At 38.8% G+C, this 15,397-nt stretch overlaps 1 protein-coding gene across 1 annotated transcript in view; it reads right to left on the reverse strand.

Annotated features, from left to right (window-relative positions):
- Positions 1 to 15,397, reverse strand: part of DCHS2 (dachsous cadherin-related 2) — a 267,556-nt gene that overhangs the window by 137,201 nt on the left and 114,958 nt on the right. The window contains exon 3 of the mRNA XM_030816256.1: positions 4,616 to 4,847. Within this exon, the coding sequence (XP_030672116.1) occupies positions 4,616 to 4,847 (232 nt within the window). The remainder of the gene's footprint in view (positions 1 to 4,615; positions 4,848 to 15,397) is intronic.

The raw sequence follows: 15,397 nt of genomic DNA on the forward strand, positions 1-15,397 counted from the left end.
CCCAGAAAACCAGAAACAGAACAGGAAGATAAACCCACAAGAGAAAACAACCATGACATCGCCACACCCCCTTCTAGTTTTCTCCAAAACATTTCTCATACCAGATGAACACAGTAAGTCAAAGAGCTCTATTTTTAATGCATGAGTCTTGGTTGTGGCATAACAGATCAATGAGAAATCTTTTGTCTTCAGGAAAACACAAGCCTATAACAGAAAGCATGTAAGTTTATAAAATAGCATGTCTGATAGAGAAAGCATCAAAATGAAAGAATGAATGAACCAGTGTGCAAATGAATATCTCTAAGAGAGAATTCTAGAGTAATTCAGGAAGAAGTATTAATGTATAAATGGGCTCATCAATTCTCAATATTCTTCTCATATGATACAACATCTCAACCTGCTTATATAAGAACTTAGGATAAAAAGGAAGAAGGAAAATTAAAAAGTGTTGAGACTAGCTTGAACAATTCCCATTGTCAAGGGCAAAGAGTTATTCTGGAAGAGAAAAGAATAAATCCAGAGACAAAGGGAGGTAAGAAAAAGTAAAGTGCCAGCACAGGTAGGCTGGAGAGAAAGTCTAGGGAGAGTTTTGAGGAAACGTGGGGATAGGCCATAGAGTAACTTACCATGCTGTGATTCAGAAAGAGGATTTTAAATAAAGTTTTGCTCCATATATCTTTTTCAGGAGAACAGGGTCTCGCTATATTGCCCAGGCAGGTCTCGGACTCCTGGGCAGTTTTGCTCCATATATCAATGAAACTCCCATGCAATTTTTAACAGGCTGTAGGAAGGATTTAAGGTACTTTTTCAATATTTCTAGATGTTATTTATTCATTTATTCCACAAATACATGATAGGGGCACTTTCTTAGGACTGTGTTTACACTGGCAGCCTCTGTAAAGACCGGCCATATGATGGGAGCAAGAAAGTCCAGCTTTATGTAGGTTCCTGAAAGAAAATATCCAGAAGAGGAAGACTACAGTTGAGCCTTGAATAACATGGGTTTGAACTGCATGAGTCCACTTATACACGGATACTTTTCAATAATATTTACAAGTATGCCTGCCTCTCCTGCCTGCCCTTTCCTCCGTCTCTACCACCTCCGCCACCCACGAGACCGAAAGACCAACCCTTCCCCTTCCTCTTCCTCCTCGGCCATCTCAACATGAAGATGATGAGGATGAAGACTTTTACTTAATGAATGGTAAATATGTTTTCTCTTCTTGATGATTTCCTTAATAATAACTTCCCGTCTCTAGCTAACTTTATTGTAAGAATACAGTATATAATATATAAAACACACAAAATATGTGTTAACCCACTATTTATGTTATGGGTAAGGCTTCCAGTCAGTAATAGGCTATTAGCAGTTAAGTTTTGGGGGAGTCAGAAGTTATGCACAGATTTTCAACTATATGGAGGGTCAACATCTCTACCCTCTGCATTGTTCAAGAGTCAACTGTATATTCTAATACTGCTTCTTGTTCTATTCTTTGAGAACATCCTTATACAGAAACTGTGTTACAGTCATTATGGAAAACAGTATGGAGGTTCCTTTAAAAGTTAAAAATAGAACTAAAATATGATCCGGAAAGTCTACTTCTGAGTACATATCCAAAGGAAAAAAAATCAGTATGTCAAAGATATATTTGCACTAGTATGTTCATTGCAGCATTATTCGTAATAGCCAAGATATAGAATCAACCAAAGGGTCCATACATAGATAAATGGATAATGAAAATGTGGTATATATACACAATAGAGTACTATTCAGCCTTAAAACAGGACAGCCTATCATTTGTGACAATAATGGATGAACCTCAAGAACATTATGCTAAATAAATAAGCCAGGCACAGAAAGACAAATACTGCATGGTCTCACTTTGACATGTGGCATTTAGAAATATTGAACTCATAGAAACAGAGAGTAGAATGGTGGTTGCCAAGGGCTGGGGTAATTGGAGATGTTGGCCAAAGGTTACAAAGGTTCAGTTAGACAGGATGAGTAAGTTCTGAAGATCTATTTTATAGCATTAATAATAATGTATTAATAATAATATATTCTATACTTGAAAATTACTAAGAGAGTAGGTCTTAAATATTCCCACCACAAAAAATTCTAAGTGTGAGAGGTGATGGATATGTTAACCAGCTTGATTTAATCACTTCACAATATACACACATCAAAACATCACCTTGTACGCCATAATTATATACAATGTGTTCTCAGTTGCTGTCAACCAACAGATGAACTTTCAGAACTCAACCATTCAACTTAGGGACTGCCTGTTCACCGGACAACTTTTTCCCATAGCTAGTCACGATGCTTTTTCATTCTCCTCTAAAGGTTAAAGTAAAGCACTACCAGTCCTCATGAATTTCTCATGAGTTATGATTAAGTGCGACAAAATTCCAAGCACTATTTGACTGAGAAATGTCTTCAATCTAAATATGCGGGTATCAAAACGGCCAACAATAACAACCCAAGGCTATTTCCATATAAATTTGGTCTTTGCTTAAAAATAAAATTCCATGAAAGTTCCCTAAGATAATGACCCACACAGAGTGTTTTCCACGATTAACAATGGCATTTGTGCTATAGTCGCTGCCAGGAAGGGGAGCATGAGTCTGGCTTCGGCCAGGACAGCAAGAGAGATCTCTTCTAAAAACAGAATACGGTGTAGTTCATTCTTCCAGATCTTCCAGGGAAGACTGAATGATGAGTGTGTGAATGTCTTTTTAAAACAATCTGTTAAATGCTTTTAGATCCCGTGCCCTGATTACTGGCTGACCTATATATTTTTGGCAGTGCTAGTGCCCTAGAGGGCCTGACGATTTGATGGGCAGTTAAGTCCTCAGTTAAGATGAATTTTGAAAAAGCTGAGATTAAACAGACTAATTTCCCACAAAAGTATTTTCTTCTGATCTTTGAAATGTTAAAGGGGCCACATCAGTGTATTATTTTGAGCAAGGAAAGTTTTGCCTTACAAAGACTGCCAGTATAAACAATTAATCCCTGGCCAGTTGCACAAGCCAGACAAAGCACAGTTTCCAGGAAGAAGCAACGGCTCTCTACTTAATGGGGCTGGGTGAGAGGGCACACTCACATAGCACATTAAATTTCCTGTGTAAATTATCATTTGTTTCTACTGTATATGGCTATTACAAAGCATGTTGTGAAGATCCAATAAGACAATGTACAGAAAATGTCTAGTGTAGCATCTGACATTATCATTATCATTACAATAGAAACACATTCTACCCATTGTTTGGATCAGGTGGAAAAATGCAAAAGAAAAAAATTCTTTTTCTTTCCTTTTCTTGCAGCCTCAGTTTTGGACCAGAGTATCTCTAAGTATCTCAAAAGTATTGTAATGTCATATTATATATTTGAAATTTTTTATTGTCTTATAATCAAATATTTAAACCATTATTTTGTTAGCAACAAGCTAATGAATAGAAAATGGAAGGTAACTTCTTAAATATTCATTATTTCTAAAAGACAGCTTGCCCACTGGGATTCTTTGGCAGATATGCAATTACCATTGTAGAGAACTAAAAGGAGCTTTAGGTATCATTTTAAAAACAAGGAAACTAAAACCCAAAGAGACTAAGGGAATGCCAGACCTAGTACAAAGAAAAGGATCTACTTTGGACGCCTGTACAAATGTCTTTGCACTAATCTTAGCTACTAATACATCCAAATGAGGCTCAGTCACCCTTGAGTCACCCTCAGATGGCATGATCGTACAAATAAAGGGAAATTAACATCTGCAAGGTAAATCCTGGCCAACCATTTCTACATAAATTACTGTCTTTAGTTCTCTCACAAAAACTTTGCAACATAGGTATTATCAGTGCTACTTTTTTGTTTTCTTTTTTTGGAGACAGGGTTTTGCTCTGTCACTCAGGCTGGAGGACAGTGGCCTGATCATAGCTTAATAGCTCACTGCAGCCTCAAACTCCTGGCCTCGAGCCATCCTCCCACCTCAGCCTCCCAAGTAGCTGGGATTACAGGAGTCAGCCACAGAGCCCAGATAACCCTACTTTTTTTTTTTCTTTTTTTTAGACGGAGTCTCTCTGTCACCCAGGCTGGAGGGCAGTGGCGTGATCTCAGCTCACTGCAACCTTGGTTTCCCAGGTACAAGCAATTCTCTGCCTCAGCCTCCTGAGAAGCTGAGATTACAGGCGCCCACCACCACATCCGGCTAACTTTTGTTATTTTTTTTTTTTTAATAGAGACAAGGTTTCACCATCTTGGCCAGGCTAGTCTTGAACTCCTGACCTCATGATCCACCCACCTCGGCCCTCCAAAGTGCTGGGATTACAGGCGTGAGCCACTGCACCCGGCCAACACTACTTTTAAGGTAAGGACACTGAGGCCAATAAAGACCACAAGATCAGTAGTAGGCAAAGCTGGGACTCAGATCCAGGTCTAACCCATTACAAAGCCTCAGCCATTTTCAATACACTTCAGTGTCTGCTAGAAGGTTAAGTGAGTCCTGCAACACCCCCATTATTGAAAAAAAAGTCACTTTTTCTAATTTTCTGGCTGTTAAATAGTTAAGCAGAAACTTTATAGCCAAAGGATGAAAACTGTTCCAAGATCACATACCTGTGGTGGAGTCAATGGTAAAAAGGGACGACACATCTCCTGGAATAAGCTCATAAGCCACTGTCCCATATATCCCAGAGTCCTGGTCAGTGGCAAGAACATTGATGATCTCGGTGCCTGGCTGGGTCTCACCACTGATGCTCGTCACATAGGTTGATGGGTTAAACATAGGATGATTATCATTCACGTCCTCCAGGTCCACACGAACAAAGGCTTGGGCACTTAGCCCACCCTGGTGGATGAATGAGCGGTGATTACAAATGGGCTTTTGCTGAACACTAGGATGTAGAATAATTGACAATGGCCCTACAATAGTCTTGAAACAACAGAATTTGAATATGTGGGGGTGTGTATATGTATATGTATGTATATACATATACACACACCCCCATATATACACTTGTCATTTCAAAAGAGTGTGTATATATACATACACACACACACATACCAACAAACACGTCTATATATTCATTTTATTTTCGACCTTGATGTATGAATTCATAGGTAATAGCATGGTATGTACACTTCACTGCTGATTCTTAAGCATGGAATGAGATTTCCACTTAGAGCAGCTGTGAGGCAAAAATTTCAGAGTAGAGGCCAAATACATTCAAGGAAAGTTGTCCTGATGTCCAAAAAGAAATCAAAATCACTTTTATCCCTAAGATAATTTTTAAATGAATGCTGGTAAGTGCTAAGAAGAAGGTGTGAGGGAGCATGGGCGGAGGGGTGCCCTGGTGAGGCCCTCACTAGGGAGGTACCATTGGTGTGCAGACCGACCCACATGAGGCAGCTAGACTTCAGTTACCAGAAAGGAAAGAATAACAGGCAGAGGAAAGAGCAGAGCCAAAGGCCCTGAGGCAGGAACGTGGTGTGCCTCTCAGGCCTGCACAGCCGCAGCAAGGAAGCAGGAAGGGCTGAGGTCAGAGAGGCAGGAGTGAGTCCTAGGGACCTCTGCAGGTCTCTGGAAGGGCATGGTTCTTCCCCACAGGAGGGCTTTGAGCACAAGAGTGGCCTGATTTCACCGAGATGTTAACGCTGCTCTAGCTGCAGTGTTCAGAACAGACCGAAGAGCAGCACGGTGGAAGGAGGGAGAACAGGCAGGAGGAGGCTCTTTGAATCAAGTCCAGAGTGGATGGGGCCTGAAGGAGGACAGGAGCAGTGCAGGTACTCATCCCAGATCCTGGGGGCCACATTTGTTTGGGGATTCTGAATTTTTCAAGTTTTAGAAGGGAATACAGCACCTAAAATAGTGAGAAGTGGATCCCATACTGCTTATTTTGTGTTGCCTCCATCTAAAATCAAGGAGAAAGAGAGCAAATGAAATAGAAGAAAATAATCCTCTGCCGTTTTTACTTTTCTAAAGTAAAACACATGTTCCTACTTTAAAGCACCATTTTCCGTTTCTATCTGGTACATTTTGACACTTTCATCTTTGACAAAAATCCTTGGTAAGTCACAACAGCTTGGGTTTTCTCACTCATGTATCCTCCTCCTCCTCATCTTTTTTGTTTCCTTTTTCTGCTCTGGCAGGGAGGCATAGAGCAAGGAGGAAAAAGGACAAGGAGGAAGAAGATTTGGCAAGAGACAAAGGGAGAACTGCTGCCATGCAGACAGAGAGGAAGCACTTGTTGACAGGGAGGGAGGGATGGAGGGCAAGAATGAAGATTGTTTGGGAGGAAGGTAAAACAAACCCAGAAATGGCTGTCCTGCTCTGAGCTCTGAGCTCTGAGGTCCCTTGTACTCCAGGCTTTGAGGACTAAAAAATGATGCGGAAATAATTTAGAAATAGTCTGATTTTCCATGTTCTGAGTTGAATAAAGTGCCAGAGCCATGCTGGCTATCAATTAGAATAGGAGAAATGGGGCTGGTTATGATTCCACAAAGAACAATGCAAGTTCATCCATCTGGCCTTTATGCTTAAAATGCAGGGTGGCCCTACATCTGCAGCCACCCTAAGTAACCTGTATGTCTCCAGGTTCGACGTAGTAAGAGGGGACAGCACACTGGTGATAAGCTTATAGAAAATATTCCTTCACCTCTGCCACAGACCCTGTTGATGCTCCAAACTGCCTTCCTTCTCAGTTTTGCTTTCCCTTTTCCTTTCCCTTTCCTCTTTCTTTTTTATTTCTCCTCAAATTCAAGAAGTCACTTAGGGTTGAGGTAAGAGAAGTAATGAAAAAGTGGGGAAAATATGAAGAAATGAATATTGCCCCAGCTTAAGATATTTAAGAACAAAGATCCTAAATCAGGCAATGCTATAAAAAATAAGCAAATGTTTTCCACAAAGTGGAAAACGTATAATACTTTCTGGTTTTTTTTTTTTTTTTTTTTTTGAGACGGAGTTTCTTTCTTGTTGCCCAGGCTGGAGTGCAATGGCACGACCTTGGCTCACCGCAACCTCTGCCTCCCGGGTTCAAGTGATTCTCCTGCCTCAGCCTCCCAAATAGCTGGGATTACAGGCACATGCCACCACACCCGGCTAATTTTGTATTTTTAGTAGAGATGGAGTTTGTTCATGTTGGTCCGACTGGTCTCGAACTCCTGACCTCAGCTGATCCACCCACCTTGGCCTCCCAAAGTGCTGGGATTACAGGCGTGAGCCACCGTGCCTGGCCAACAATACATTTTTGTTGCCGGTAGGGTAAGCACACTAGTGGGGCTAGAGAGGGCTGGGTGTGTAGTGACAGAGGCTGGGCACAATCCAGAGGACAGGCTTGGCAGTCAGATTCCTGTCACCTGATTTAAGTGCTAAGGAGGACAGATTTATTCTACACAGCAATAGACTCCGTCAGTTTAAAATGTGATGTGCATATTCTTAATATATATTTTTATCTGTTAATAAACTGTATATACATTTACTGTGCTAATGTATTATTTATATTACAAATATCAGAAAAATAAAATGTAAAAGGACAGAAGTCTAATGTTGTCTTCTTAAACACCCACATGGGACAACTATTGCTGTCCTCAATGAAATGACAAGATCAAATCTAGATTTTAGAAAGAGGTATCTGGGATAGGGAAGAAGAGATGCATCTTTACAAAAAAATAAAGAAGTTGCTCAGACAAAAAGGTGGGAAAATGCTGAATTCACCAAGTTAAGTGGATGCATTCTATGCCTCAGAACTTCTCACAGAGACGTTTGCGTGTACATTTCTAGAGGGAGTGAGTTCTGAGGTGCTCCCCACTCTTTTTAGGCCCCAGAATGCTCTTTGAAAGAAACATGGGAAACCAGTTTCCCACAGAACACAGTGCGGGAATAGCTGATCTAAACTAATTTTCTCCATCCACTTAGAGTGTGCACTTCCCAATGCTGTGTAGCTAAACTTCTGTCCAGCTCATGGAAACCATTTCGATAACGCAACCTCATGAGAGACTGAGTCAGAGCCACCCAGCAAAGCCACTTGCAGGTTCCTGGCCCTTAGAAACTATGTAAGATAATGAATGTTTGCTATTTTAAGCTGCTAGGTTCAGGAATAATTTGTTATACAGCAATAGGTAGCTAATACATCCCATAAATTCCATGCATGAATATGTCTTAATTTTGTCTTATCCTTTCTTTTTCCACCAATGATTCATGTGGCATTTTAATTTCATTTTAAGCATTTAATTGTGAGGATTGTGGTAGGAAACCCAATTCCCTCAAGTTATACTGTAAAAGATGAAAGTAGTTTGGGAAAGCTCCAAGCTCGAAAGCATATAATATTGGAGGCAGGAGGGTCGCCTAGGGCAGTCAGCAGGTAGGGAACATTTTCTACTGTTACTTCTACTTCGGTAATTGTCTGCTTTCCATTCTCTTTGTTCTTGCCTTCTGGGACTCCTGAATAGTAGAATATTAATAACATCTCTCCTTCACATCTCTCAGCTCTTGTGAGCTGTAGTTTCATTCCAGTGAGCTTTCTATGTCAATGAACTCCAGTCTATATTTCATGATTCAATAAACAAAGGTGGAAGGAAATGAGGTTCCAGCTTCTTAAAGGGGAAAAAAAAGAAACATAAGTTGTGACATCACCAAATCCAAAAGAAGCAGCATCTAAAGAATATTTTCAAACTTATTGAGAGGATGAATCAGATAAAAATAAATAAAGAATCCCAGGTTATGGCACAACAGTAACCATGTAGAGAAAAGCAGTTTTATAGAACAGGTAGAGAGGGAAAAATAGATCAAATAAAGATTGAAAAGTGAGGAAATGGAGACAACTAATTTAGTAGACTTGCTGTGAAGGAAAGAAGAGGAATAAAATGGTTTTCTGAAAAGGTACATGACACCAAAAGGAATCCAGAGTATTTTTTAAGACAGAGACTATTATTATGCCCTGTATGCTTATGAGGGTCATCCAAAAGAACTTGATAAATCAATGATGCAGGAAAAAAGAGAAAATCATTATAGAAATGTTACCTGTAAGAAGGCCAGAATGGATGGGACCCTAAACAGTAGAGAGATTTGCTTTTGATGCAAGAAGGGACATCTCTAAAAAGATAACAGAAAAGAAAGCAAAGAATGTGAGCTGATATACAGGTAGGTTAGTGGATTTGGTGGCAGGAAGGTAAGACCTTCCTCTCTCAAGCAGACCTGTCATTTTTCTCCAAGTACTTTAGCTGCTGAGGTGGAAGGGCAGAAAATGCAGAGTCAGATTTACATAGGGCTGGGGTTTTACCAGGAGAGTTCTATTGAATGGAGAAACTAAAGGGAGTTTGCAACTGAGTGACTTTAGTGATGGGTAACAAATCAATGATCTTAACATGGGAGAAGAATTATTGATTAGAGTGGACGTGCTACTGTAAATTAGACAGAAAGATAAAAATGTTTATCGGATACAGCATGCTTGAAGCCAAGATGTCAAAGCTGTGCAATTACTGGTGACAATCCTTGGAAATGAGAAAGTCAAGGAACTGAGAGGCTCAGGGTGCTGGGTTGTTTAGCAAATGAAGAGTAAAATCTCCCAGAATGATGAGGAAACTGGTGAAGAGGAAGACTGTGAACAAAGTGTGAAAGTCCTAAGTGATAAGGAGGTTTAAATCATGACAGAAAAAAAAAAAAGAGGAGAAGTATCTATGGGATAGTCAGACAACATGAACTTCAAAAGGGATTCGTTTTTGATGGAGAAAGGAGTAGAAATTATTTGGATGCTGCCCTGGGCAACAAGAAGGGCACCGAACTCACTTCCTGCCAGCTTGTGATTGGTGCACCATGGGCGTCCTTGTGAAAGTGCAGAAAGGAATGGATATCCTCGGCGGGTAGGTTGTTTTAATCAGGGCCGAAAGTTAAAGGAACAATCAGAGACCAGCTTAAGTTCATAAAGGAGTTTGCCAAATAATGGACCATGAGTTTCAAAGGGCATGGTAGAAGCATTTCAAAGGGCAGAGAAGGCAGGTAGGTGTATTAGTCCATTCTCACATTACTATTAAAAAAAACCCTGAGACTGATTAATTTATAAGAAAAGAGGTTTAATTGGCTCATGGTTCTGCAGGTAAACAGGAAACATAGCAGCTTCAGCTTCTGGGAAGGCCTCAGGAAGCTTCCAATCATGGCAGAAGGCAAAGGGGAGCAAGACATCTTAAACGGTAGGAGCAGGAGCAAGAGAGAAGGCGGAGGTGGAGGGGTGTTGCTACACACTTTTAAACAACCAGATCTCATGCGAACTCACTCACTATCAGGAGAACAGTACCAACGGGGGACGGTGCTAAACTATTCATGAGAAATCCACCCCCATGATCCAAACACCTCCCACAAGGCCCCACCTCCAACACTGGGGATTACAATTTGACGTGAGACTTGATGGGATACAGATCCAAACCACATCAGAAGGAGACTGATTCAAATTAAGGGATGAACTGGGCAGGGTAGGGAGGAGAATATGGATAATAATAAATGGCTGGGACGCTTAAACTTTTAGAGATTAGAAGGAGGTAAAGGAGTATTGAAGATATTTTGGGATACATCCTGGTCATAGATTAAAGAACTGTGGGAAATCTGAGATACGGTCCGGACAATTTAGTTAGAAAACACGGGACAATGGGGTGACGGGGCAACTGCTCATTCCTCGAACAGGTGGAGGGTGGTAATGAAGGAAATGAAAGACAGGAATAAGCATTTGAACATTTGTTAGAAAGTGAAAGAACATAATCTATTAAAATGAAAATGAGTGTGCCTTTTTACTCAGCAAGTTTACTTTTTGGTAGTAACTGCATTGCACACAAACTATGAGCACAACTTCAGTAGCCAACTTTTCTCATGAATGTATACAACAGTGAAGAGCTCAGTCCATTTACTTCCTATATTGCTCATCTGACAAAACCCTCCCTTAAACCTTCAGTGGTGAGATGGAGTTTAAATGGCTTTATCTCAAACACATATGTCAGCTACAGAATCCAGGATGTAACAAAAAATAGAGACAGAGTGTTAATAAGCATATACACCAAAAAAATCTCTTTGGTAAAAATGAATGGGAAAAGGAAATGGAAAATTAGATATAAGCATAGAATAATTAAATTGTAGAGCTTTATTGTGAAGACCACTTGATTGCCAATGTAATTCATTGTTCGGTTCCATTATGTAATCTTATAGCATTCTCATGACTTATGAGATAAATAGCAGCAGCAGTAGCAGTAAAAATAGAGTATTTCAGAAGTAATATCAGTAGAGTAGAAGTGACTCAGTTGAAAAAATATTGAAAGTCATCACAAGGATAAGTAGAGCAGTGGCAACAAACATCAATGTATTTTACAAGAAAAATTCTTCTATTGGCAGATAAAAATCTCTTAGTAACCACCGGCAAATGGGTTCTCAGCAACTTTCTTCTAAAGGGCTTTCAGGACATTTATTAGAAAGAGAAGGAATCAGAGGAAAAACCATAGATTGTCAAGGTAATAATATAAAGTTAAAGGACTTCTGCCAAGGTTCAGTTTATTGTTTTAAATAAATTCATTATGGCCTAGAATCCAACAACATAAACCTAAAATATCCTGTCTGCGTTAATTTATTCTTTGCATGCGGTCTACATTGCTTTCAGGGGAAGACTACTAAGTCATTACCAACCTTGTCATCTTTCTCTTTGCCAACCTTTTTGACTATGCGTTTCTGAGGGACATGTACTAATTAATATTGCAAAGAATAATTATGATAGATGCAGAAGTCACCCTGTAAAAACTCAGTTCATCACAGAAGAAATTCATGAGGATTACGCAGTCAACAGAATAAACACTGCACACTGGATAACTATATTTGTATATATGTTTATATACATATATACATACTATATGTGTATATATACACATACACTCACATGAAAACACATATGTTCTTGCTCTCCATATATTCTGAAGCAAACATAAGGAATGCTGGAGGCAGTTTTAGGTAGAGAGTGAAGGTTAGGGATTTGTTAAAAGCCTGTGATGTGGAGGCTTTTCTAGAATTTGTTTTTTAAAATGCATCCCTGAGATTGTGCCAGGCCCCGTTTTCACATAAACCTACTTCCAGGAGGTGTCCTGCTTCCAGGAGGGGACCTGCTCACAAGAGGGTTCCCTCCTGCACACAGCTCCCTGCCTGGATCTCCATTCAGCCTCATACCTGCAAGACGGGCAAGAGGGCAAGAAGGAGAAAATCACAGCCAAGATGGAGAAGGTGTGCAAGCACTTAGGGAAGAAGGAAAACTCGAAGCTCTGATAACCCATTTCCAGGCACAAGATGTTAAGAAGACTCAGATTATAGAAACATCATGTTCCTCACCTTCACCAGGGCTAAATGTGTCATTCTCTGCTCATCCTGAAAACAATGAATTGATCCTTTTTGGAGGTGAATATTTTAATAGCAAAAAATCTTGCTTATATAACCACCTCTATATCTACAATACCAGAAAACACACCTGGATTTAAGTCAAAATTCCCAATGCACTTCTGGGGCACTGTGCTCTCCAAGCTGTCGTGGTGCATTGATGTGACAGACAGATTACGAGTGTTTGCAGGGGAGCTTGTTTCTCCTGATGGACAGCAGTTCTACCACTACAAGGATCTCTGTGTCCTGCATCTGGCCACCAAAACCTGGGAGCTAGTTGAATCAACAGGGGCTCGTTTAGATCACAGTGGACAGCAGACGGTAGCCTGGAAGACACAGCTAATTCTTGCTGGTGGTTTTCATGAGAGTAGTGTTTTAAACGCACTATTCAATTCTAGGATGGCATTATACAATTGTCTCAAAATCTATCAAGAATACATTTCTAAAGCTTTGGATTAATATTTGGGTGTGCATCTATTGGGCTTCAAATAATTACATAGACTTGAATTAATATAAATTCTGTTTACTCCTATTTTTTGTTTCCTACATATTTTCTTACATAGAGTCAGGGATTCCTGAAACCACATAGTAAGGTATTGGCAAAAATCTAACCAAACAGATCATGAATATTTTATTGAATATAAAGGCTTTACTTCATGTTCATTTTTACATGTTTACTTGCAATATATTTAGACTCATTTTTCCCCAAAATTCATAGCTTAAATAGGTGGATTCTCTCACTAATTTCAAAAGAGAATGATTAGACCAGAGGGGTGTTAGTAGGGTCCGTCTATACAAAGGAGTAGTAAGCAGATGAAAAAGAAACAAGGAAGGTCTTCAAAATGTGTAAGTGAAAAATATAAGTAAAGTCTCCAAAATGAAATAAGTGAAAAAAAATCAAAGCGCAGAACGGTGTGTATAGTAGGCCACCTTTTCTGTGCAAATTGAACACGTTGTTTCTAAACTGTATTTGGAAATGTAAATGGCCAAGAATAGTCAAGGCAATTTTAAGTTGGAACAAAGCTAAAAGAATGTATGATACCATGACCTATGATAAACCTAAAATAATTAAGAGAGATGTTGCCAGCACTAAGGTGGATAAATAGGTAAAAGTGAGAATAACCATTTCAGTAAGTGGTGCTGAGTTAACCATAGGGAAAAAAAATAACAAAACTGCTTCCCACTAGATTGAAAAATAGTAAGTATGAAAGGTAAAACAAAACAAAAATTTTGGAGGAAAACAATAAGAGAACATCTTCATATCCCTAAGATAAGCAAATATTTCTTAAAAGAACACAAAAATCACTAGCTATAAAGGGAAACAAACTGAGAAACTACTGAGCTCTATTATAATGAAGAACTTCTGTTCCTCAAAAGAAACCAATAAGGATAGAAAAGGCCAGCCATGGAATGGGAGAAAAATATATGCAATAAATATATTGAAAAAAGGACTTTCAGGCCAAAAATATAAAGAACTCATGCATGTCAGTAAGAAAAAGATCCAACAATAACAATGGAAAATGAATAAAGGGTTTTCTTTTGTGAAGAATAGACACTTCACAAATTATACGAATAGCAATAAACATGAAAAAAAACCTCATTAGTTATCAAACAAATACAAAGTAAAACCCCAATGTGACATATCATTACATAAGTACTATTATTTCTATAATAGAAAAGGCATTAAATATCAAACATTAGGGAGAATGTGTAGCAAATGAAACTTCCATACGTTACTGGTGGGAGCGCAATTCTACTCCTAAGTATATACAAAAGAGAAATGCATACATTTGTTCACCATATTGCAAGTGTAAGAATGTTAAAAGAAGCACAGCCTAAAATGGATACCACCAATTATAGAACAGGTTAAAATTATTGTATATTCACATAAAGGCATACTATAAGCCAATGAGAATGAGTGAACTATTGCTATACACAACAGCATAAATGATTCTGGCAAATAATGTTCAGCAAAAGAAACTTGACAGAAACACATACTGTATGATGCCATTCACTGAAAGTTAAAAAAATTGGTATACTAATGCTTGGTGTTAGAAGTCAACAGTGGTTTCTAAAAAGGCAGGGATGAGGGCATGGAGGGGTGGAGGGAGGACAGTTACAACAAGAGGCAAAGAGGGGGCTTCTGGGTTCTTGTAACGTTTTCTCATTTGCTTTTATGGGTCTGTTCATTTTGCAAAAATCCATTGAGCTATACACTTATTATTTGTGCATTTCTCTGTATGCATTTTATATGTCAATTGAAAAGTTTAACAACAAAAAAAGACAAAGGGATCAAACTGAAGGTGCCTTCACTGATCAAGAATGGGTCAATGAGAACATCAGAAAGGATAGGGTCAGAAATGTATTGAAATACATCAAATTTTTTAAAATCCAGGAATTTATACTCAAAGTAGGAAAAAAATTATTGTTTATCTTTGGAGATAGTTAAGATAGCAAGCTACTATTCAAAAAAAACTGGTAAAATAAAAACAAATAATCAAGCCTTATCCTGCATTTCCTGTATGAATTATACTTAAGAGTAATCAAATAGTTGTTGTGAGAACATTTTCCTTAGTTGAAGAATTCCAGATAATAAATGCAAAAGGAATAATAGAATTCAAAAGTTACCATTTTTCAACCTCTAATAAAATAATGGTATGTGTCTGCTGATGCAATAAGAAGCAAATGGCATCCCCTAAATGAATCTGAAAACAATCAGCTCTCTGTCTCTAATGCCAGTTTATAGGAAATAGAGGGAATGGAAGAACACGGTAAATGAATCCCAAGGATGTAATCAGCCACATTTAGCACGTGGGAAATCTACCGTACAAGTGACTTGGTTTTTTAAAAAAGCCATAGGAGAACAGGTAAGAGGCCTGACTGTTATAGATGGAAACTTAAAGAATACATCAATCAAATCAATTTGTGAACTTATTTGGATCTTCATTCAAAGAAACCAACTATAAAAGACATATTTAGATACTCAAGAAAATTTAACATAGAAA

Source organism: Nomascus leucogenys, chromosome 7b (genome assembly GCF_006542625.1).
Source record: "Nomascus leucogenys isolate Asia chromosome 7b, Asia_NLE_v1, whole genome shotgun sequence".
Lineage (NCBI taxonomy): Eukaryota > Metazoa > Chordata > Mammalia > Primates > Hylobatidae > Nomascus > Nomascus leucogenys.